We start from the raw sequence: 24,673 nt of genomic DNA on the forward strand, positions 1-24,673 counted from the left end.
GAGGGGGCTGGGCCAGCAGCACAGTGCACACAGCTGGGCCTCTCTTATCGTCTAGTTGTCAGGCTCTCAATTGTTGCGTAAAGACACGCAAGAAGGTCAAAGACCTACAATACATCCTCCCAGCCTTCCCTTCAGCCCCAGCCCGTAATACAATCTCCAAGTCCTTTGCCTTTCCTCTAGTGCTATTAGATTCATGCCACTCTCTACTCAGAGCCTGGTAGTGGCATCCTAGACTCTAAGAATAAAGTCCAACTCCCTTCCATAGCCTTCGAGACTCTGTGCAGTCTGACCTCTGCTGACCTCTGTTTGTCTCTATTCATTGGCATTCGCCCTCTGGGGTTCCACCATGCTTTAACACCATCCTCACCCCCAGCTTCTCTGCTGTTCTGGGGGCCACAGGATGCCCCCAAGGCCTGGCTTGGCTCTGTCTGTCCAATCCAGCCTGGCTCTCTCTCCCACTTCAACCAGGACTGTCCTAAATGAGCCTCCTCAGAGACATCTTCCTGCCCACCTCCCCCATGAAGTGTTGTTAACATGCTGCAGTCTCTTGCTCTGCTTTCTTCCATCTCACAATTTGCACTTGCTGCTTCATATACGTTATTTCATATTTATCTGCTTACTGTTGGCCTCTCCAGCATAGCAAGTAAACACCTGGACACAGGAATCTGGTCTCTGTTATAGTGATATTCTGTGAGCCTCTGTGCTGTGAGCCTCTGTGCTGCGAACCCCCACTTTAGTCAAAGCTGAATGGCTATAGGTCTCATTGCCAGAGTCTTCCCAGGCTGAAATGCAAAGATCATCACCTAGAACCCACCTGAGGCGTTGAAGCAATAGGTGTCATACTGGGAGGTGTTGGACGTGAGGATGTACACCCCTGTGTTGTTGGCAGCACAGATGGCATGGGGGTGGATCCGAGGAATCACCACATGCCCTTGAATGAAACCATACCTGCAAAAGGAAAGCCAGAGGTTACCTGCAAGGCAATGACAGGGATTTCATAATCTCCCATCCAATGACATTTCTCAGGGTGCCCTGCTCTATTCCATTCACCCGAAGGGTTGTGAGCAGTTGTTAACAACGGAGGCTGTGAAATCCAAAAAAAAATAGCTGAGGGAGAGGAAAAGGTATAAACACAGCTGACTGAGACAAAGTTATTTTAGTTAGAGCTCTATAAGGAACTTTTAAAAAGAGATTCAGAAAAGAAGTGATCACTCTCCAGTAACATCTGGGTATCAAGTCAGCTGTAGTGAGCAAAGGGAAGAGAGAAGAATGATGGGTGATCCACTCTGGCTTTACAGCATCCTCATACCTTCCAGAAAATAGCCAAGATGACCTCACTCCCCTAGCCCATCAGAGAGGACTCGCTGGTTCTTTGTTTCAATCCACAAATATCAAAACTGCCTTCTGGTCTCTCCTACTCTTTCCTGGCTCTTCCCCTCCTCTATTTCCTCTCCCCAGTCTTCCTTACTACAAACCGATAGCCTGTTTACAGCCTGACACACAGCACATTCTACCCCACGAGGTCCTAGGCTTCATTCCTGTCAGGAAGCAAATGGACCATTATAAAAATGAGAGAAAGATTTCTGTTTCTTTTCTCTATAATAAACTTTTTCTTTCCCTAATCAAGAAAGAGAGAGAGAGGAAGGGTGAAGAAGTAGTAACAGCAATACCCCAGCAATTTTCCAGAAGCAGCTCAGCCAGCCAGAGCTAAAGCCCCACTGCCCTCACCAAGCTGTTTCTGGGACCCTGTGAGAACCAGAGACCACTTCAGACACACCGACAGCTGCAACCTCTTCTATCAGTATCCTGGTGGCGAAATAACCCCCACACAATTGCTCCTAAATATGCGATGCCTCCCACAGTGAGATGGACTGAGAAAATACCAATTGCAAGGGAAGAAAGGGTGGAAGCCAGCAAGGGAGACGCTAAATCCGGCAGGTTTTTAAAAATGCAATGCTGGCTGAAATGCTCAGCACAGAGCCTTTTAAGAGCCTTTTAATCTTTCTTTCCCGGGGCAAGAGCACATGATGCATCACCAAGAAGATCCAGGGAAATGGCTGTGAGTTCAAAATTTCTAAGCACATAGAGCTCATTATGCCGATGTTGCAACTGTAGCCTGGTGACTAATTCTCCTATGAACCACAGACTGGTTTCTCCCAAGAATCTTTAGCTCGGTGGGGGGAGGGATGCAATTAAATGTTAATAAGTTTCCATATATTTGAGAATTGCCACGAATCAGGGCAGGACAGACAGAAGCCAGTAGCTGCTAAGGTTTGATCCTGCTAGCTGAGTCTTGGGCATCTGTCCTGTGGCAGATGCTTGATTGAAAGCTACCTGAGTGAAGAAAGCGTTTGTCAACACTTAAAGCCAGGGATGAATGAGACAGTAGATTTCTTTGGAACTATTTTTCTTTTCTTCTTTTAAAATAATGATGCTCTGGGGTAAGCCTGCTCCCCACATCACCTCCCAAGGGTTCGGTATATAACACTGCTATTCTACTATCCAGGCCCTTTTTTGGTTCTTCCTGAGTATTTGCAGCTTCACAGCAGCGCTGTGCAAGCGCAGAGGATATTTAAGATGCATGTAAAATCTATGGGTGTGGTGCAGCCCACCAGGACGAAAGGCATGACTCAGCAAAGCCAGGCAACAGGCTTCCCTTTTGCCCTCAGCCCTTTGGAAAGACTGCATGACTGAAGTCTCATCCTGGGCTGACAGAAAGCAGCACCAGAATTGTGCCTCCTCCCTACGCAAACGACGGGCCCAGCATGAGGATAGAACTCCATGTCTTCGTCCACAAAGTGGGATCTATCATCAACCATGGTGCAGCCTAAGGATGAAGGGAGGGTACAGGTAAAGGAGTGGGGCTGCCCAGCATCCACACACTTGCTGACTGGCTGGTGAAGTAATAAAAACTGGCCTCATTTTCAACATCGGAGAAATTTCTTCATTTCCTAAGTGTGCCTTGTCTGTATTTCACAATCAAAATTCACCTTCCAAAATTCACTTGCTTAGGCTAGAGGCCTCGTCAGGGTCACATGGAAACTATTAGCCCTGGGAATAGAATAGACGGCTCTGCTCGCTGGCCGTCCTCACAGCCACAGCCCCGGCGCAGAGGTACTGAGCCATCTCCCTTCCTGCTCCTCTCGGGCGCTCCCAGATGTCGCCATGAACACAGGCCACGTCTAGTGCCCTTTGCCTGTGTGAGAGAGCAGTGCTGCGATCACTGTCTGTGGTGGTGAAAGTGCTCTGTGACCCCTGTCCAGCCCGGGGGCCCTTGGGCATTGTGGAGAATTGAACACTTGAAGAGCAGGAGTGCCCCTGAAGAACCAAATTTTTTCAATTTATTTTTCAATTTATTGGTGGGTGTGGGGGGGAGTGTGTGTGAAAGATTCACCAGAGACAGAGTGGGGAGCAGAACAGGCAGATGTGTTACAGGGTAGCCCAGAGTGGACTGGGCCGCCTGTCTGTGGGGCCTCACCTGCGTACTCACAACTCAGTTACACTGCAGGTACACACAAAAGAGTCAAAAACAGGTTTATTTACAAAAGGGGAGAGGAATAGGAAACAACCCAGGGAAAGAGAGTGGCGTACAAAGTAAGTGGAATACCTTACGGCTAGGCTGACTGAACACACCGAGTCACAGGTCAGGAGAGCGGCTTCCCCAGTGAGAGAGCAAGATGCAATCTCGCCCTATTTATCCCCCCAAAATGTCCCAGAATTCCTTCCTGCTAGCTCCGCCCTTGGGTCCTCCTAGTTCTTTCCCTAGTACTGCTGGGAGTTGTAGTTTCCGATCACTGGAGTAGGGGGTAGTGTCCAGAAAGCTGGAGTAGGGGGTGGAGTCCATAAGACTCTGCAGAGTTCCTTTAGGACACCCTTCCCCTTAACAGATGGACTGAAGCACACTGCTGAGGGGAGCAGCGGGTGGGTCAGGAGAGGTCTGCTGTGCCATGTGGGTCAGCTCCCTGGCCGGGATGGAACTCAGGTCGTAGTGGTGATAGCGCTAAGGCCAATAGGGAGGCCCAGAAGAACGAGTTTTAATCTCCATTTGCATTAAGTGCAAATGGCCGCACAGGGCCAGCGGCTACCATATCAGATGACGTGATTTGAGAGAGGAGATTTTCCTTTTCTCTCTCAGCAGGAAAGTCTCACAGTCTTGGCTATGCTCCTCCTGTGGTGGCTTACTCTAGAAGCATGGGCGGGGCAGGTTATTTAATTCCCATTAAATGGTTTCCATAAAGCGTTCTGCCACTTGAAGTTAAAAGGCAGCCTGTGTTTGTATGTTTATACGTGTGTGCTGTATGTGAGGAAACTCATTGCCTAATGACACTGCATTGCAAAAGCACCAGGCAGACTTGGTGATGGGAAACCTGCGGGGATTACAATCGAGATGGAAAAAAAAAAATGTACAAAATGATGTAAAAATAAACTTTTGAAAAAGAAAAAAAAAAAAGCACCAGGCAGTGGGGAGCTCAGGCGACAGTGGAAACTTGCTTGTTCAGGTTGCCCAGAGATCTTCTAGTGCAAACAAACCAAATGAAAACACTTCACCGTGGTCGTGGTCAACACCACTGCTTGCTCTTAAAGTGCACCACTTGCCACAAGATCATCGGAATTAAAAAAAAAAAAAAAAAAGAATTTCCTTTGCCTGCTGTGATTAACCTGGAGTAGAAGGGCTTAGGGCCTCAGGGGGGTTCCAGGGTGTGGTAACACCTCGCAGGCCTCACCGGGGACCCTGGTGCACCTCTCAATCACTTCCCAATCACTTGTAATAGCATACTGTAATAACTGTCATGCCTTTTTATGGACCCTGTCAAATCTGATAGAAAGAAACTCTGGGGAGGGGGAGGAGCTTGAAATGTTTGCTTTGAGCCAAGACTGCAAGGCCAAAACTCTACCAGGTACGTATTTATTTTGAACATTGTTATTTGGTTTACATCTTCTTGTGGTTTCGACAATGATATTGCATGCTTCTTCAAAGCCAGAAGAAAGCTGTGGAAGCACTTTAAGCAAGAGCATTCCAGCCCATGACCCTTAATGGCCTCCTCCAAGCAACCCCTGGATGATTCACAAAGGTGTCTTCAGCTGCCTTTCAATTCCAGTTGTCCTGCTGGTTCCAGATCATTGACTAGCGCAAATGAATGGGTGGGGAAGCCCTGCAGGCGGTCACCCATTCAGCCTGCCAGTTGGAGTCGTGCCCCTGGGCCCAGGCTGCCAGCTTCCCACAGCGGGCCTTGCAGTCCCTTACCTGCAAGTCTCAAAACCGGCTTTGAGGGCGTTCTCCATCTGGGCCATGGTGGGCAGCGTGGTATTGAAAGCCTCGCAGAGGTCAGCAGCCTCCGTCCTCGAGATGCTGTAGCGACCATTTTTCTCCACGTGGAATACACCCGCGAATCGGCAGGTGACATTCAAATCTGTGGAATGAAACAGAACTGTTAGATCCTTTTGCAGACATCTTGTTTTAGAGTAGACTCATTAAAAGGGGAATAAACTTTTCTACTGGCCAGAGCCAGCCTTCTGGGATCTCTTCAGCCTCCCAAATCACTTTAGGCTCAAATCGGAGATAAGGCGGTGTAAATTAGCATCCTTCTAACATTCTCTCCATTGATTGCTCCACAACAAAGCCTTGTAAAGCATATGATTTATTTCTGATTATTATTTCTGATTATACAAACTTGTGGGAAACTGACAAAATTAGAGGAAGAATTGAAGGAAAAACTCTACCTCTGAGAAAATTACAGGATACATCTTATCATGTTGCTGTATCTTTCTTCAGGCTGTTTTTTCTGAATATGTACATGCATATATATGCAAATGAATGTATATACAATGTCTGTATACTAGTACATATACATGTTTCCATAGTTAAAATGGTACCAAACATACAATTTTAGATTTGGGAGTCTTTTTTCCACTTAATTGTATATGGTAAGCATTTCCTTGCAATCATGTGATGTTTGTTCTTTTCTTGTAACTTCCAGTGGTTTCCAGTTGCACCCAGAATAAATTTCTTTATCATGGCAGATAAGACCTATCTGGTCTGGCTCCTGCCTCCTTCTCTAAACTGTAAGAAGCTCATACTGCTCCAGGAACAAAGCTCTCCTTTAATTCCTTTGGCTAGTCTGAGTTCTTTCCCACCTTGGAACACTTACATCTGTATTCTCCTCTCTCTGGAACTTTCTGTCCTTAGATCTTCACATCCATGCCTTTCAACTTTACAACATTTCACGTTGGAGTCCTTATCTGAGCACTTTTATCCAACCCTCTTCCTCTCCTCACCTTGCTCTTAGGTTTCACAGCAACTTGTTGATTTATTTATGTGTTTGGTTATTCTCCATCACCTTTGCTGTGATGTAAGTTCTGCTTGTTCACAGATGTTTCTCCAGCACTAGCACAGTGACTAATAGAGTAGGGGCTTGCAGTCTTGCTGAATGAGTAAATAACTCATTGAAATTCCTCCAAAGCATAACTTTACCATCTTGACTTGTTTGCACCCAAGAGTTAGTGGTCTAACACTCAGAACTGGTTATGAATTGTTTGATGCAAGCACTTCTGTGGGGTTTGCAGACATAATCTGAGATTTCAGTAAAGAGCTGAAAAATTATCTTGTTCTACCTGCTCCTATGTAGCAACTTCCAAAGACTTCAACTGAAAACTCATTATTCTTCCGGGTCTGTATTACCCTTGGATTGCACTTGAGTAAATACCAGCATAGAAAGTTAAGTCATTGAAACTGCACTATTAAAGCATGAGTCCTGCCTAGTGCTTCCCTGAGCTTCAAAGACAGCTACCTCAGAAAGAAGATGGATATTTGCTGTGGCTATGAGGGGCACATAGGGACCCATGTGCCAGGTGGGGTACTATGCTGCAAGTTATGAGCCAGGTGTGGGTCCAGACATATTTACTTTGGCTACCAGGGACATGCTGGGACCCACATGCAAGGTGCGGTACCATGCTATAAGTTAAAGCCAGGTCTGGATCCAGACAGACCTGTGTATGTGTGTGTGTGTATGTGTGTGTGTTTTAAAGGTTTGTTTTTATTTATGCATACAACAGTTGGGGTGCAGGCCAGAGGTGCAGGGGGTGAGAGGATTGACCAGAAACAGAGCGGGGAGCAGAATAGGCAGATCCACTGAAATACTGCTGAAAAGAGCAGTGGGTGATCCAGGAGCAGTCTGCTGGTGGGTCAGCTCCTTGCCCAGAGGATTGAACTCACCAGGCAGCACTTGGTAGTGCTGAGTTTAAACCCTGCATCACCAGGGAGGCCCCAGACAAAATTGATTTTAACCCAGACTACCTCTCAAGCAAAGGGTTAGCTCCAAAGGTAGTCAGGAAGATGTTGCTTATTTACAGTGGGAAGATCAAGACACAGAGGAGAGGTTGCCAGGCAGTGAGCCTTCTTGCCTAGAGCTGTACCCTCCTGCCAGAACCTTAGATGCTTTGTTTTATATTTCTGAGCTGGTAACAATGGAGAGAGGGAGGCTGCTTCTGCCCTTTGGGATTCGGTGTTGTATTTTTTGCCAAGAACTTTGAGAAGTAAGTTTTATGTGTACAGGTACACATTTCTAGGTGAAGAAATTAAGCTCAGAAAAATTAAATGGCTTCCCAAAGTGGCCCAGTTATGAAGTGGCAAAGCAGGAATTCCATCTCAGCCTGTCTCACACCCAAACTCGTTCCAAACCCCTTGGCTGGGTGCCCCAGATTCTTCCATAACACTGGTGCTAGGCTTCACTTTGAAGGGGAGAGGTGCCCCTAAACAACTCTTGAACATTTACAAAGACAGGTTCAGTCTTACTGAATGGCACAGGCAACAGCTGCTTTCTCCTTTCTTGGCAGGAAGTGGGTTCCAACCACTAGAAAAAAAGTGTCTGATAAGTAGAAAATGAGATGGCAAAAGAACTGTTCATGGGCTACAGAAATTTCTTGACTCTAAACATAGTCCAAGAAAAAGAATCAGAGCTTTGAAAAGACATAAGCCAAAATCAACTGCTTTTCTTTTCTTTTTCTAGTATGGTTGCAGGGCATCCCTGATCTGAAATGGGTTGCCTGACAGTGGGCCTGACCCATGCACTTAAAGAAACTTATAATAAAACTCAACTGCAGGCACACACAGAAAGGTTAATGATGGGTTTGTTTATAAAAGAAAGGGAAAGGAATAACTCAGGGAAAAAGAGAAAGGGATAGTTGGTTAATGGGTCCTACCAGTTCTGCTGACCTGGAAACCCAATAGCATGCTGAGAGCCAGTGAAAGCCAAGCGTCAAGCCACAAGCCATGAGGCCAAGAGACCCCCAAAGGCCCACATGTCTGGTTTTATATAAAACATGGATGCTTAACTCCACCCTCAGGCCCTAGTAGTCCTCCCTTGGTGATGATGAGATCTGTAGTTCTGGTGTCTAGGGCGGGTATGGTGTCCATAAGCCTGTATCTGTAGTGTCCATTCAGGACATCCTTTCCCCCAATAGTATCACTACCATGGAGGTACTTTTAAAAGCATCAAAAGTAGGCAAAGTGAAGACAATGTGTTTCTGTGCAGTCCTTTTAGGGTCTAACAGCGTGCCTCTTAAGCCACTCTCACAACACTGGGTGATGCGAGAACTCAGAGGAAAGAAATGCTCAAGGCCCTTTTGAAATACTATTTGTTTTTATTGAGATTCATCTTTGGCCTTGTTGGTCAATCTAAGCAAAAGGAACCTGTCACTCCAGGTGACAGCCTTCTGGGAGCACTCCTTGAGCAGCATACAAAGGAAACAACAGCCTCCAGTCAGCTTCTTGGATGTGAGGCTAACGGGGAGACTTCAGCAGATGCCTAGAGAGGCCAATGGCTTGTCAAGGCCTGGCCAGGTGGTGACTGTCACTCCTAGGTTAAAAATAAAGCTTGGCTTGGAGCTGAATGGCAGTTTCTATCTTATTAAAATAAATTCAAGTTTGCCACCTGGCACACAGAATATGCAAATGCAAAAGGAGCCAACTCAGGCTAAGGCTTCTGAACAACTCCCCTGAGTTACACCAGTAGCCACCCTGGTGACTGCATAGACCACAAATAAATGTGTGAGGATCTCTAAGTGAGTGTGTGGTGTGTGCACTTGTGTTAGCCCAGAAGGGAAGAAATAGATATCAATCTTGAGCTTCCTAGAAGCTTTCATGGGGCCCAGCAGAGGTAATACCAGCAAGGGCTGCCCAGCAGCATTGCAAAGATGGCGTCAAACTTCTTGTCCACTCACCTATCCCCAGGAACATTCATTGTCCCTCCTGCCTGATGGCTTCTTGCCTCCAAAAGAACCAAGCCTTCAGGGTTTTCTATCACTGGGTCCTGATAACTCAAGAAGACATCCCAACAGGCTTCCCTAACACTCCAGCAAACCCAAATAAGTACTCCAAAGGTATTGTTACTAGCAGCAGCAATGATAGTAGTGAATACATATTGCATTGTGTCACTGACAGAAAGTCAGACACATGTCTAAGCACTTCGCAGGCATTAGCTCAAGGTAGGCCACATTATAATTCCCCTTGTCTAGATAGAGAAACGAAGACACAGAGTGGGGAGAAAACAAACCCAGGCCCACACATCTGGCATTGGTGGGGCCAGGATTCAATGGAACACAGAGTCCGTAGGCTTAACCACATGGTGCGTCCACATGGTGCATTCATGTTAAGTTATCATGACCTCTAACCTCCCCAGCGCAGAGTTGAGAGTATTCCCTAGGTTTAAGTAAAGTTAGAGTAAGGCTGAGGGAGGAGTAGCCATAGACCACCCACCAGTGAACAAGTTCAGTGTCCATGGTAATGGCTCCTGTCACACTGCAAACCTCTTCAGGGAGGCAGGGCTCCCCAGACGTCTGTGCATCTCTCCTGAGAAAGAGACCTCTGTGATTCAGATCTGCTGTGACTCAAGAGACTAATATTAAAAGGCCGATTGCATCTCTCAAACAAGCCTTTCCAACTGGAAATAAATCAAGAATGTCTTCCGTTGGGCCCTCTGGTCTCCAATAAATCTTCTGTATCATGTAATAAATAAACAGTCTCTCTCCCTCCCTTGGAGACTCAATGAGCCACATTAACTGTTTAAAATTCAGGGAGGAAGCTTCCTGAAAGAAGAAGTGACACTCAGACCTTTAGATTGGAAGTGACTATGGGATTGCAGGAAGAGAAGCGGGGTATCAGGACTCAGTCCCCAAGTATCTCATCACCCACACAGGAAGAAGTCTAACAGTGACCTGGTAGGAGGACTAAAAGAAGCTCCTCTCTAAGAGGGGGTCCATATTGTCCACCTCACGTTAAGCTTGGTCATTCAGCTTGTTTGGACCCAGCCACAGCTGGGGTCAATCCTGATCCTGCCACTTGCCCCAGGTTAAATGCCAGTTAGTCCCTTCACCTCTGGGGATGACAATGCCATCCTATCAGGGTTATGGGACTATTACATGAGACGACTTATGTCAAACATTTCATGAGAATCCATGAGTGTTGCAATATCCTTCCGATAATTTAATTCTTCCAAAATTGCGATGACATAGACACTATTGCCAAACCTACTTCAGAAACACGAAAACTGAAGCACAAAGAGGGTAAGTAACTCCCTAAAGACTTCTAGGTGGGCCAGTACCATGGTCTGTGTTGTGCTGTCCATGATGGAGATGGCTGGTCAATTCATTCTTACTCGAATTATAACTGACCCATCACTCCACTGATCTCATCTGTATTTTCCCTTAGTCCTCAACTCAAGGGAAACAGCTCCCTCTAGTAAAGTCTTACTCCCAACACATTTCAAAACCTTGTCTAGACTGTCAAGTCTGAGATGAAGAACTCAGTTTGCCCAGTCATTTTCTCCAAGTGGTAGAAAATCACAGCAACATGTGCTGTGAGTGGGACACGGGGCAGCTGCACCCAAATTGCCATCACACTTCTTCCCAGAGTAGTGAAGTGGGGGCTACTTTGTGGGTTGTAAGTGGGCAGTGGAAAGGGGGAGGAGAGTCAGCTCAGACAACTGGCTATTGATAAAGCTAATGGCAAGAGGTTTCCTGCCTGGAATCCATGAGTTGGTCTTTAGAGGCCCAGAAACCTGTGATACAAGATTGTATGTGCAGGTGTGTGCACATGTGTGTGTGCATATATGCATGGGTGTGTAAGTGTTCTGGTAGCAACAACATACAAAATGTCTATGTCACAAATATAAAGAAATACAAGAAGCTGCTCTTTCCAAGCCTCCTTTGGTAACCAGAAATCCCACAATTCAGTAATTTTGGAACTTACTATGCATTTCATGACAGAGACTCTATCTGTCTCCCCATCATGCCCCCAGTACGCGGCGTAGTACCACACAGAGCAGGTTTATGTCAAACAAACAGAGGCACACATGAATAGGTGAAAATTCTCCTTCTCTCCCTTCCCCCCATTATAGGAGCAGCAGATTTGGGAGATGTGAAAAAAGAGTACCTCTTGGATCCATCCCCTGACTCCAATCATGTCTATAGTATCATCGCTGGTCTTTGTTGCAAACTCCCTACTGGGTACTTAAAATGTCTTCTACCTAAACCATTTGTTTTGGGAAACTTTGCTGCTTTCCCTAAAGCAAAGGTTTCAGAGAGAACCTTCCAGTTGTGTAATTGACTTCATTGGTCTGAATCCACTGACGGTCAGAGCCTTTCCATCTCCTGTCACAGGGCTGTTTCTGAGGCCACATCTCCTGAGAGAGGATGACAGGCATCATGTGCCCCAGTGAAAACCACCAGAAGACAATCAACAATCATACGGTGTCTGGAGACTATCAGTTCCCCAAACCAGACTTCTCCAGATGGTCCAAAATGAACTAACTCTCTAACAAGAACAAGGGCCACACAGGTGCCCCTGGTCCTGCTTGTCATCTCCTCAGGCAGAATTACATGTCTTCTACCTATTTGCTGCCAGCATGGCCTATCTGTGTCTGGGGAAGTTGCTTTCCACTGAAGATGGAAATAAAGTCTGTTCCTGTGACACAATGGCATGTGTCCCCATGGCCTCCGTCACAACTGCCAGCGCTAACCAAGTGCCAGTTCTGTGCCACACACAGAGGTTTTCAGCCTTTATGTCTAAGAATTCGCCAATTTCTCACAGAACTCCTATGTGATAGACACTTTAATTACCTCTACACAGGAGGTAACTGATTCACTGATAAAACCTGAGTCACCTAAACTGGTAGGAAGCCAGTGGGTTGGGTTTCGGGTTGGGCAGGCTGACTACATCTGGGACAAGGACATACTGTCCATGTAGTCTTTAAAGTGTGGAGAGGTGGGCCAAGAGAGAGCTCTAGGGTTTAATTGAATATTATTTTAAGATCTGAGGCCCCTGGATTCAGACCATAAGCTTGAGAGGGCAGGGCCATTTCCCTAAGAACTTTCTTGGTAAGGCTTTCCAGGGAAAAATCTTACTGATGGAAATTCACCTGCTTACTAGGTGTAGAGGAAGATCTGAGGTTTGCCTATCGTATTCCCAACAGGGGACTGACTCCCCTCTGAACCTACCTGTGCTTTTCCCATGATCTCTTCACAATGGAGGATCCAGCCCTTGTGGGCCCTCTCTCCTTCATAGGGTGCTCTGCCCCATCAGACAGGGTGAATGGAGAGAGGAACTCAATTGGCCCAGGGCTGGGAGGTCAGATTATCCTTTTGACATTTTGAGATGTCTGCCAAGCTGGCAAATCTCGACAGACTGAGCTAAGATGTCAGGCCAATCTAGCTGTGCATGGTCCTCCAGGGCATTCTGTGCTATTCCATCAAGTTCCTGAGAATCAGTTATGTGCAACTCTCCTGGGCAGTGGCAACCAAAACCGTCGGTTACTTCTCCACATGTTTCATTTTTATAGTGTTTCTGACTTGGTGAGCTCATGTCTCAAAAAAAAGATTACACAACTCACAAACCCAACCAAATGCATTCTGATTCTGATAAGAAATAGGGGAAGAAATGGTCATTTGTTTGTTTGTTTTTCAAAATCACTACTGCTAGTTGGATCATCTGTATTTATAGCCAGGATGGACGACAACTTCTCATCAAATTCTCTTGCATCATAAGAGAAAATAAAGTTCTGAATGACGAGCATGATTCTCCTGTCAGTTAAGATGGAGGCAGCACATCCGGGGTCCATCATGCTAGATTTCTGGCTCCTAGTCCTCATGCCTGCTACTGAGCTATCTTTTACAGACAGCCTGAGCAAGCCATTCCCAACAAAGCTACCAGCTTAGCTGGACGTGAGAAATCATTCTTTAATTCATTTGTTTGATTGTTTGATGTCTTCAAAGTTCAGAAGTTTCCATCTGGGAGTCTTCCTAGCAGTTATAGACCCCACTGCCACCCAAAAGGCTGGCACCCTTCCAGCTGCCCATTTCACTGCCCCATCCCCTGATGCCCATGTGATGGGTGCCTGGTGAAAGGAGCTATTGTTCAGCATCTACTTCTGAATGAGGCCAAAATCATATTCAGTGGTCTAATGGCCTTTGGCTGCTCAGAGCATACCATGAGTCTAAAGTGACTCAGTCTCTCCCAGAATTGCCCTGGAGGCAGTTGAGGGCTTAATAAAAAAATAAATAAATAAATAAATAAAACACCAATCATCCACCCTCATACGCAGGGAATTTCCTCCTGAATGCGTTCTGGGTTTCTTTCAACTGAGTTATTCATCTCTTGGCACCTAGAGATGAACAACTCTTAAGCTTTTGGCTGTAGCCCCCTGACCTCTTAGACTTTTATCCATGAAGCATGGAGGCTGTCATGGCAGCTAGGTCTTAAATCAGCAGAGACCCATCAAATCCACTCCATCACAGGAAAATGCAGAGTTCTCTCAACCACAACTTGGCCCTTTAGTCAAAGTCACCAAATGACTGACCCAGTCAAGCTCTGGAAGGCAGATGCCCAACCAAACTCTGGGATTGTGTTCACAGAATCTGAAGAGGAAACTATTCCTGTCTCCCCAAGGATGACAGGAACCAATGGAGGGGACAGAGAGAGAAGCTTCTGTTTAGAGCACCAATTTCTGTCCTGGGGTACTAGGGAATCTTTCTGGCCAAAGAGAGCATGATTTGGAACTGTCATCTTAGCATCCAGTTCTGTAACATCGAGTGGTCTTTGGTGAGTGAGTTCCAGGAAGAGAAACCACAGTGTGTTCCCCTGTGTGTTGCTAAGGTGATCAGTCAGGAAATGCTTTGCAACCTTTGTTTCCTTCTTTTTGAGGCATATCTATTAAGCAGATTGACTAGCACTAACTCAGGATGTGGTCAGTGAAATGAAATATCATCTCAGGAAATTATAGGGGGTTGAACATAGAAAAAAGTGGGTTCATTTTGTAACTATAGACATTTTCTGGGGTAGTTGCTATTACAGCTACATTGGCTTTTGTGAAGTCTATTGTCCTCACTTTGAGGAACTGGCTGCCATTCATCTGAAGGCAGCACTTATGAGTTGAGAGTGGCTGGGCCTGTCACCTTCAACACCTGCATTTTGGGTGGTTGGTAGGTCATCTGGGAGTAGGAAGGACTGGTTCCATCTTAGATCCTGTTAATTATAAGTAGTGTGACCTTGACAAACCTCCCTAGCTCCATAGCGCTCACTTAGCTTTCCTAAGTCCCAGGACGAGATAAGGTGTTAGGAAATACTTGGAGCTTGAGGGGTTCTGGGGTGGAGTTGGGAGAGTTGATATGCACACCTGGGCAAATAAAAGGCTCTGAAAACTTCTCAAAATTCAATATTAAATAAAGCACATTAGGGCTCCCCGTGCTGAACTTGACGCCGTGGACAGCAAGCTGTGTTGCCCTTTCAGGGAGGATGTTTCCTTCTGCAGTTATGAAGAATTGCTATTTCCAACAGCAACTCCATGAGAACAGGGTAATGGACCCATTTTACAGGTGAAGAAATGAACGACCAAGAGACTGAGAAACTCAAAGTCTTACAGAGTTTGAATAAAACCCACATGACTCAGATTTTTGAGGTTCTCTGATTTTACTGTTCTGTCCCTTCCATCCTGGGTAGTCAACAAAGGGGAAAGTGGAAGCATCCAGAGGCGTGAGAGTTTTCAGACTTTTCTTTCTTCCTCTTTCCCCAAGAGCTGCAATATTTGAGTCAGATACAAGCAGAGCTGTCCCAGTGGGAGCTGGAGAAAGGATGGAAGGGCTGAGCCCAGGCCTTCAATCTGCCAATTGCTCATTTTTGTCCAGTCTCCACCCTCCCCAGTGGCCCTGACACTCTCTCAGTGCTTTAGAAGGCTCAGTGGAACATTCTGGAAACCACTGCAGTAGAGGTCAATCTCTGGCAGATCCCTAACAAGGCCTGCCAGGTGCCAGGGACCCCAGAACCTCTGGAGCAATAGAGGGTCAACCACCCCACAGAAAAGCTGTGGGAACAGAGGGTCAGAGAGCTGAGTCATTAACACAGGGCTCGCAGCTCAAGGGTAGGAGCCCAATAAAATAGACTGTATAAAAATGCACTTTGGGTGATAGAAGCTTTGTCTTACTATTTTTATATTTAAGTCTTGAGAATAAAAACGCTTTGTAATTTATGCTCTCCATCAAGATTGTGCCTAATTTGACCTGTAGAGAAGAGATAGCAGGGCTTAAATTTCTAATCCTGATCTCCCAGGATGAGGGCTGGGTGACAGCGGGCTTGAAAGGATGTATCAAATCAGAATCTGAGCGAAGGTGGGCATGCTTAAGGAGTCATCCAGACGGAAAGATGTGAAATGCCACCAAGCCAACATCACCACACGCTCATAGCTATATCCAGCTGTGATTTATTTTTTCTTGCCTATCTCATTTGATGTCTTCTCAAGTGGAAAAGAGAAGATGCTGGAATTGACAGAGCTGTTGTTTGGTTTGGACTGCCGTCTAGCCCACAACAGCACGTGATCATTCTCATTCTGCAGATGGACTAAGTGAGGTTTGGCACACAACCCAACATCACATTGTGAAGAGGCAGAATCAGGAGCCAAGCCCTGGTATTGTAACAGGGTGGTCCCTAGGAAAAGGGGAAGTTCCAGGTTCCCTGTCCCACCCAGAAGGAGGGTGGAGCTGAGAAAAAAGAAAGAGAAGACAGGAAGGAAGCTGGCTGGAGAGCCAGGAGACCTGAGGAAGCCACATGGAGCAGCAAGCATGTGATGAAGAAACCATGCTTGTTTCCTGACCCTGGCAGTGTTTATATTGATTTTGATTTTGCTTTTTTCCTCCCAGATCTTTCTGGCCATTTCTGACCCTTTTCCATGTTTCCCGGCCAGAAGGTGCTTTAGTCTTGTGACAGGCTTTCAGGCCTTGCTTTGGGCCAATCCCTTTTGGGTTGACTTTTGCCCACGAGGGAATGGGTAACTTCAGGGTTAGATTTAGAAGTTATATTCTTTGTGTTCCGTATTGTATATTTACTGTATTAAAGTCCCTTTACATTAAAGTTTTATATGATTTGTCTTGATGCGGCGGATGGCAGAACCCACTTAGAGCAGGCAGGTTTGGGGCTTCGGGGGGCCTCTCTCTCTCTCTCCCTGTCCAATAACAGACTTGGCACCCAACGTGGGGCAGGGAACCTGGAACTTCCCCTTTTCCTAGGGACCACCCTGTTACAGTATGATACTTGGCTTCTGACACAAGTTAGTTGAGAATCAGTTTAACAAAGTCACACCTTCCTGTAGGCAGCCTGCAGAATCTCACACCAGGGCCTAAAATGCAAGAACACTGGGGATGGAGTGTGTGGTTGGGGCACTCAAGCCCTTGTTAGGGTCCCCAGTAATATCAGCACTCATAAAAACACCATGTGCAAGGGTCTGAGCTGGGTGCTTCACACTGATTATCTTCTGTAATTCCCATAATGATTGAATGAGAAGTGCTATTATTTGCATCAAACTCTTTCACAGATAAGAAAAGAGAGATTTGGAGGGATTAAAAAATCTATCCAAGGTCACTCTGTTAGTAGGCAGCCAGCCTCGCCCTTTCTTAGTCCATGATACAGAAACGTCAAGACATTCCAGAAATTGTAGAATAATGCCTCTTGCCAGATAGAGTCCCACTAGCTAATATTGCTAGTCGCTTGCAAATAGAACTGGTGGGTGGCAGCTGGCTACCCTCTCTCCTCCCTTCCGCACGTGGATCTGATCATCTCAAGACCATAATGAGAGGAAAGGCTTGAAGGGTCAGACAGTCACTACCTCTGCTATTCCATGATGACTGGCCTGGTATGGTCACCGCTGAAACTGACGGTTCCTAACTCTCCCCAACACCACTATGGCAGCTCATCGGAGGAACAGTGCCAGTCACCCTCTGATAGGCTCCAGATCCCCAGGGGACTCCTTCTCAGTTATTAAAAAAAATCTCACCCAAATACAAGCAAGTAGCACACAAGCCTGGCCAGGGCCAGCCATGAGTGTGTTGCAGTTCTAAGAAAACGTCACTCTTAATCCTCAGCACTTGCTTGCCAAGGGGCGCATCAGTAGTAGTACATTTCTGATTCACTTATAGTCCTGACTTGCCGGTGAATTGAAACAAATCAAAAGTCCTGTCTTAAGTTACCCCTTTGCATTTTCAACGATAGCAAAGTAAGGAACTGAAAAGGTATACATTTATAACTCATTCATAACAAGTATTTGCAAGTGACTAAACTCACTTCTAGGTAGTCTCTGAGTCTGAATTTGGAGGGTTTAGAATTAATTATTCAATCTCTCTCCTTAAACAGACACTAAAGTGAAGATGTTGTGTGTGTGTGTGTGTGTGTGTGTGTGTTGTATACACACACACACATATGTGCAACCTAGCAGAGGAAATGAGGCAAGGCCTTTCTGCAAGTCCCTCCCCTATCCATTCTTCAGATATTCTTAAGAGACACACAAACATTACAAAGCAGAAGCTCCTCAGAGGCAGAGGCTGGGTTGTTGAGTTATTTTTAAAACCTGAGCCAAAGATGTCCAGGATCAGTGATATTCCAGGATCAGTGAGCTACTAGCATGTAATTCACACCTCTTCCTGAACTTTCAGTCTGTGAAATCTCATCTGTGGCAACCGATGCCAGTCTCAAATGCCAGGCTCCAGAGAAATCATTTCTGACAAGTTTTTAAATCCGACACAGCCACAGAATTTGGAATAAAATCTTTACCATTCGTGTTCAGGTAGAGTGGGTCAACAGAACCTGATTTAAGGAATATGGTGGCCATGTAAAGACCCAGAAGGCTTGGTAGGGGAGGAAGTTACAAATGACCTTTCTGAGAAGATGTTAGCAGTGCTACAGATATAATAAAGGGGAGGGGGCATCGTAGAGTGCTTTGGCAGACACTCAATCAACGAACTGCATGCATTACTTATTAATTACTTATTTATTTATTCATTCATTCATTCATTCATTTATTTATTTATTCATTTATTTATTTATTAAGGACTTTGGGAGAGATCAGCTACTTAGTCATATGTACACACATACAGATTAAATCCAATCGGAATTCATCTTTGACTCCAAGATCCAAGAAGTGTCCCTGGAATTTGGATTTGGTAGGATGGGACAGGGAGATTTGGAAAGCAGAGATGGTGACAATGAATGACGGAGTCAGTTTGGGTATAAGCTGGATACAGAGTTGGTGGCAAGAGGTTATGTCTGCCCTTACTGGGTTTTGGTCTGAAGTTTTCAAAGAGGCAAATCGAGCAGATTGAGAACAGCCGATGAGAGGACAGCCTCCAAGTGTCCGGCACACACCCTCTATGCAATTCCAAAAATTTGCTGGGGGTGCCTCTTATTTTACTGGTGACTGGTGCCTGAAACAATTTAGCCCCAAGGTTCTGGAAGCTGGTTTAGGGGGTCACGCTCATAGTCATTCATACCAGAAAGACAAGGACCCAAGCCCAGTCCCGGCCCCTGTGGAACTAGGTATGCTATGTTTTCTTAACCTTTAAGCCTCATTAGTGAAGTGCAGGTAATACCGACCTCCTGGGTTGCTTGACAGATAAAATGAGGAAATGCACCAGAAACACTTAGCAAAGTACCTGGTACTTGAAAAGCATTAGCCAACCATCTCAATGATTAAAGTGCAAGCCAACTAAAATATAAAGTGCCTCTTACTCTGGCTAATTCTTAACTAGTCAGTCACTGTATCCTTGTAATAGCCACTCAAGACCTGTATCTAGAAGCCTAATTATCAAGCTACAAGGGCTCTTATTTATATCAGATAGAGATAGATAGACAGAAAGACAGACAAGAGAAATATCATTCTAGAAAGGAAACTGCCTCAATTGATACTAACCTATATGATCAAAGAAAGTTCCCTGGGGGCCACACCTTATTCATCTTTTTAGCTCCAGTGTCTGACATAAAGTACAATGCCCAATAGATGATTCTTTGGTTTTTGTGCAAAAAAAATATTAAGAGACCAGTGGCCTGGGGTCTGGAGCTAGAATTCTTAATGACAAGCTGTCATTACCTGGAGAAGTCACTTTGCCTCTCTGGGACTCAGTTTCTTTATCAGACAAAGGAGAAGTTAGATTTGATGATCGTTAAGTCCCCAGCCAACACTGCCATCTGGCTATAGAAGTCTATGTTTCTAGCACTCCCAGAAACCTAATGGTTCTCTCTGGCCTGCAGAGTTGTGGCATTCTACTCGGGAATCAAGGTCAGGGTGTGATGAATGTGTCAGGCAGGGTGGACTGGCCAGCAGAAGGAACAATCGACAAAACAAGGAGGAGAGTGTTACCAGCACCCTGCTCTTAGATTACAGTAAATACCATCCAACATGCAGAGACTCGAACCTGCTCCCTCGAAGCTACAGGGAGTGAATGGTTTCTATTTAAGAGGAAAAGGGCAGAATTGTTGATTTCCTTTGAGAGTCTCCTCCTAAACTACTACAAACAGCCCAGAGCTCCTTGAAAGAAATTTTGGCACGGTAGGCCAATTCAAACCATTCTTTAGTAGGGAAAAAATTCTCAAGGGAGGCACTATTAAGCAGCACCTCCCAGCATAATTGGGAGTCCAGACCCCGCCCTGAACTGCTTCCTTGATCTTTGGTGGTTAAGGAGGCCCCAGGACTCCAACAAAGAAAGGGAAGTTCCCACCACCTCTTTTTGTGAAGATACCTCCTGGTAGTTCTAAATTACCTCAAGACCTTAATTTTCAAAAATCCAAATTTTTCGAAACCTTGAATTTGCAAGGCTTCAGGTTCTGGAGACAGAAGAATAGGATGAACTTCCTAAAGCTGAATGGGAACTGGCAGTGTAATGTTAAAAGGGAGGAGCTTCGAATGGACTCCCATCTTCACCACATGAGAGTAGAGCCATTTTGGGCAAGTTACTTCACCTTTATTTTATAAGCCTCAGTTTCTCAGCCTATAAAAGGCTCTCATGAAATTCAGTCATTCATTTAGTCAATGGCTATTTGCTGCTACCTCAAAGAGAAATGTATGGGAGTTAAATAATAAACATACAATAAAGCACTAGCATTGAGGCTGGTCCTAACAGGTGTTTAGAAAATGCCAGGCTTTGTCCCTCTCCCACAGGGAGATGAAACCTTGAACAAATGGCCACAGTGCTTCTGATACCAAGGGGAATGTGCTATTCGAAGGTACAGAACATTGACACCATGAAAACTCATTCGTGCTTTGAGAATCTTTTGGGTCAGCCTGAAGAGTCCACAGTGACTCTCTCATGAAATTAAAAGAGAATGAAAACCTGACACCAATGCAAACAGTACTATTAAAAGGCACAAAAGCTTTACTCACTTCTGAGGTGGGGCTGGGAGTGGTTAGTTCTTCCTTTCTTTGGAGGAGAGCAGCACTAACTAGATAAATCCATTAAAGGTATTTTTGGAGATGAGAAAATTGAATACCCCAAAGATGAACAGGTGGGTGCTTTCTGCACTCAGAAACTAATGCCCCATCTACACCAGGAAATTATAAGCTTGGGCATCTAGGAAGAAAGAGGTTCTGGGAAACTCCAGAATTTCCAGATGAGAAAGAAGCTACTACTTTGACCTGCCCCAAGGGCTCTTCTAGATTCTGAGGCCAAGGAATGCCTGGGGACAGACAGTGTAAAGAAATGCTTTTACCTGAAAGGGAGGAAAGTATCATCTCCTTCTTCGGCCCACCACCAATTACCAGCTCAAAAGGTAGGCAGGGGCTGATGGCGCTGAGACAAGCAGCCTGCAAGATTGACTCTCCTTGGACAAGTAAAGACAAGACCTGCAGTGTACTTCCTTATTCGCTTTCACCAAGTACTGCAATAACCAAGGTTCCTGGAACATCCCTTTGCTGCTTTATCTGCTCAGCAAGTAGCTCCAGTAAGCACGTGTGGGTGTCGGTACTCCAGTGTGCGCTACCTCCCCCAAGCCCCCTCCCCAAATTAAATGAGATCACATCGACTAATGTTTTGCCCAGAAATGGAATGAAAATCTTCCAAAGGCCGCTGGCAACATTACAAGCACAGCAGGCACAAAGTTAGAGCTGAATGATGAAAGGAGGGTCCCAAGTCTAATAATAAATGAGGTCACATGATCAACAATGAATTCTTACTCCATGCCAGTCACTCTGGATTCCTGCACATGATCACATCAGCCCTCACACAAACCTGTTTTATAGATGCATCTCTGAGCTTCAGAGAGGTAAGAAACTTGCTTAAGGCCACCTAAGAAGTAGCAGGACTGGAACCCAGGTATAACTCCAGGACCCACACTGGTTTCTCATGGCAGGACACCAGACTGCAGTCCTCCCTGGGGCCTCTCTGACAGCCTGTATGTAGCCCAGAGACTGAATCACGTTGGCTAGCATAAACAGGCTCAAGTCCAGCTATTAGAAGGTGGGAACCTGGCTTAGAGATACACCGCCGTTCCTTGCTGATGATTTGAAGAGAGGCTAGTTTCTGGATGTCTTTCAGGGGGGGGGTCTGGGAAATTCATTTGGAGAAGAAGCCAAATGAATTTCCCAAAGTTTTAAACAATGCAAATAATGCAAAAAACATATGTGGCTGTTGACTTTAGCCTTCCAAACAAAATCAAGAACAGGAAGCTCAGACAAATAATAGGCACCTCTCCTATACAGTTCTTAAGAAAGCCTGGGGATTATCTGAAGATGCTTGTTTGAAAGGAGAGAGAGAGAGGCCCCAGACATGTCCTAGAGCCATCCCACTAGGCCCAACAGGAAAAGGTCTAATGTATCCAAGGCCTGTTTTCCCAAGCCTTAGCCTTCTTTCCTATCTCTAGAAGGAAGCCGTATTCCCCATGCTTCCACACCTATCCAAAGTAGCCACTCACTTCAAGTATTTAGCATCTACTTGGGGACTTTGCAGAAAACAGAGATTGTTTCTTTCTTAGGTGGTGCCAGTCAAGGAAGGAGTGGTGGAAATTGGGGTGATGTACAATAAAGGGGGAGAGAGTGAGAGACGACGTTGCCTGCTTCCTCACTGTCCTTCACATTTTAAATATTTGCTTCTTATTCCAGTAGAAAGATGATGATGATGAAGAAGAAAAGGGTGTGGATGGATAGGTAGATAGATAGATGATAGATAGACAGACAGAGTCCTTCTTAAAATGGAATTTGGAGTTCACCACCAGAGTTCACTACAGTAAGCCATAATTCCATTTAAATGACCCCAACACTGAAGTAGATATAGAAAATTCCCAACTCCAACTCCATTCATTCAACAAGGTTTCATTCAGTACCCTGTGCCCTGTACGAGGCATCAGGACCCACTAAGATCATGGTCTCAGTGGAGATGAAGACCCAGAGAGGAAGACAGACAATCATAAACAACAACAACATAATAAAGGCTGCGATAAGAGAGTGCTGACAGCTTGTCTAAAAGGCAAGATGCACCACCAAGGTACATCTCTCTGAATAAAGGCCATTGCAGCTGAACTGAAGGCTGGAGAGAAACACACCACTATAATGCTCAGCAAGCATGTGAGCTTGCTGTGAGGAAATTCACCTTCAAAAGAAGCTGCAAATTATTTTGCTTACTCGAATCTATTTCCTCAGATGCTGAAAAGAAGCAAACCTCTTCCTATGTAAGTAAGGGTCAACTCCTTGAGGCCCACATTTACATCCCTCAAATTTCTCTTCACCATCATAAATATAGCCGTCACAAGTCCCTTCGTGATACTTAGATAGAAAGCAATAAGAAAACAAATATTCTAAAGTGCTGAAGATCCCCTCATGCACACACTTGTTATTAGGTTCTTGAACTAAAGCATGGAGGTAGGGTCTAACCCAGAGAACTTCTTGATCATCTTTGAGCTTGTTTAAGTATTTAGATGTTGGACACTTTAGTTTTCCTAATAGTCAAAGAAATTATTAGGAAGGGATTTTCCTGCTTATGCAAGGTCAGTTACTAATTTAAAATTCAGCAGCCAATGTCTGAGCCCTTGAAGGTAAGTCACATCCAGTGGGGAGCCACCAAGTGGGCACCAGCTTTCGGGATGGAAACCTAGGTTTCAAACCCTGAGTCGGCACTAACTGCTATGTGACCTTGGGAAAGTCATTAAACTTCTCTTCGATGAAGGAGGATAATGTAAGCTGGAAGTTAATATAAAGGCTAGATCAGATAATGGAACTGAAAACACTTCACACACATTAAAACACTCTACACGTGTAGTTTCAGAAAAGAGGAGCCAGTTATCCCCCCGGGGGTCATCATCAGGTAATTTGCAGGAAGAAAGGCTCATCCAAGGTTGTTGTAATTCTTTTTTAATGGATCACTACAAAGCAGTGGTCCTTGTGCCTGGTGCAGCTCCAGCAGCGATGAGATGGTTTGCAAGTAATGAATTTCTAATAATAAAGTGCTCAAGTGTGCAAAAGATAGATTATTTCTTGTAAATGATAACAGGTCTAAGCGATTTCCTGATATGCTTTTGCTAGAGAGGGGAAAGAATAAAGTCATAACTATTAAGACTGGGAATAAGTCACAGACCGTTTAAGCTTCAAACTTTACTGTGCCCCCTATGTGAACTCTATCCACGAGGTGTGTCTTCGCAGAGAAAAGTTGAGGGTGTGGCTTAAGAACACAGAAACTTAGTTTTACCTTTTTTGCTTTGGACTATATAGTGTCTCAAACCACAATTCTCCAAGTGGGTGGACACCCTCTGGAGCCTTAGTCATTGTTAACAGACACCGCTACTCATGCAACAAGGGCCTAAGTGACTCCTGCTTTTGTTCAGAATCCTGAACTTGTGCTTCAGGGGAGAGGACAGCACACCTCCCAGCTCCAGTGGGTGGCTCGTGGCTGTTCTTGGCTGTTCTAAGTCAAGTGCTGTGGTCATGGTTCAGTGTGGCCATTCCATGGAATGACAGACTATTCTTCCATCAAAGGTAAAGGACTATCCATTAAAACAATGACATCATCTTGTTATTGTGGCCTTCTTTCTGTGATGGTGGATATTTATTTTATCATAGGTTGTTTGGAATAGTGAGCCCATGAAAGGAGGTTGCAGTATAAAAAGATACTGAGAATGGTAGAATAGAAAGTCAGAAGAAAACTGGATCTTTGTATGCATCAGTGAGCCCCAGGGATCAACCTACCTCCATATGTCTTGTTGTGGACATAATATTGCAGGAGGGTTGATTGTACTGTTACTCAGAGAGGCAGCTGGCACGAAGCTGATACTGCCAGATCAAGGCATACGACAGCACTCACACTGGGGACACCTCAGAGTGTGACGCAGATGGTTAGTGACTTCTGTTTAATCATGATAGTTACAAATGGATCCCTACCTTCA

The 24,673-nt window shown here is 45.3% G+C and overlaps 1 protein-coding gene across 2 annotated transcripts in view; it reads right to left on the minus strand.

The window, feature by feature from the left end:
• The window catches only part of CD44 (CD44 molecule (Indian blood group)), an 80,331-nt gene that overhangs the window by 40,759 nt on the left and 14,899 nt on the right, over window positions 1-24,673 (minus strand). For both annotated transcript variants that reach the window (XM_004682912.2, XM_004682923.2), the window contains exons 2-3: window positions 5,246-5,411; window positions 815-948 (exon numbers count right to left, since the gene is read on the minus strand). In XM_004682912.2, coding sequence (XP_004682969.1) covers window positions 815-948; window positions 5,246-5,411 — 300 coding nt within the window. The remainder of the gene's footprint in view (window positions 1-814; window positions 949-5,245; window positions 5,412-24,673) is intronic.

The sequence above is a fragment of the Condylura cristata genome, unplaced genomic scaffold (assembly GCF_000260355.1).
Source record: "Condylura cristata isolate star-nosed mole 26May11 unplaced genomic scaffold, ConCri1.0 scaffold00015, whole genome shotgun sequence".
Lineage (NCBI taxonomy): Eukaryota > Metazoa > Chordata > Mammalia > Eulipotyphla > Talpidae > Condylura > Condylura cristata.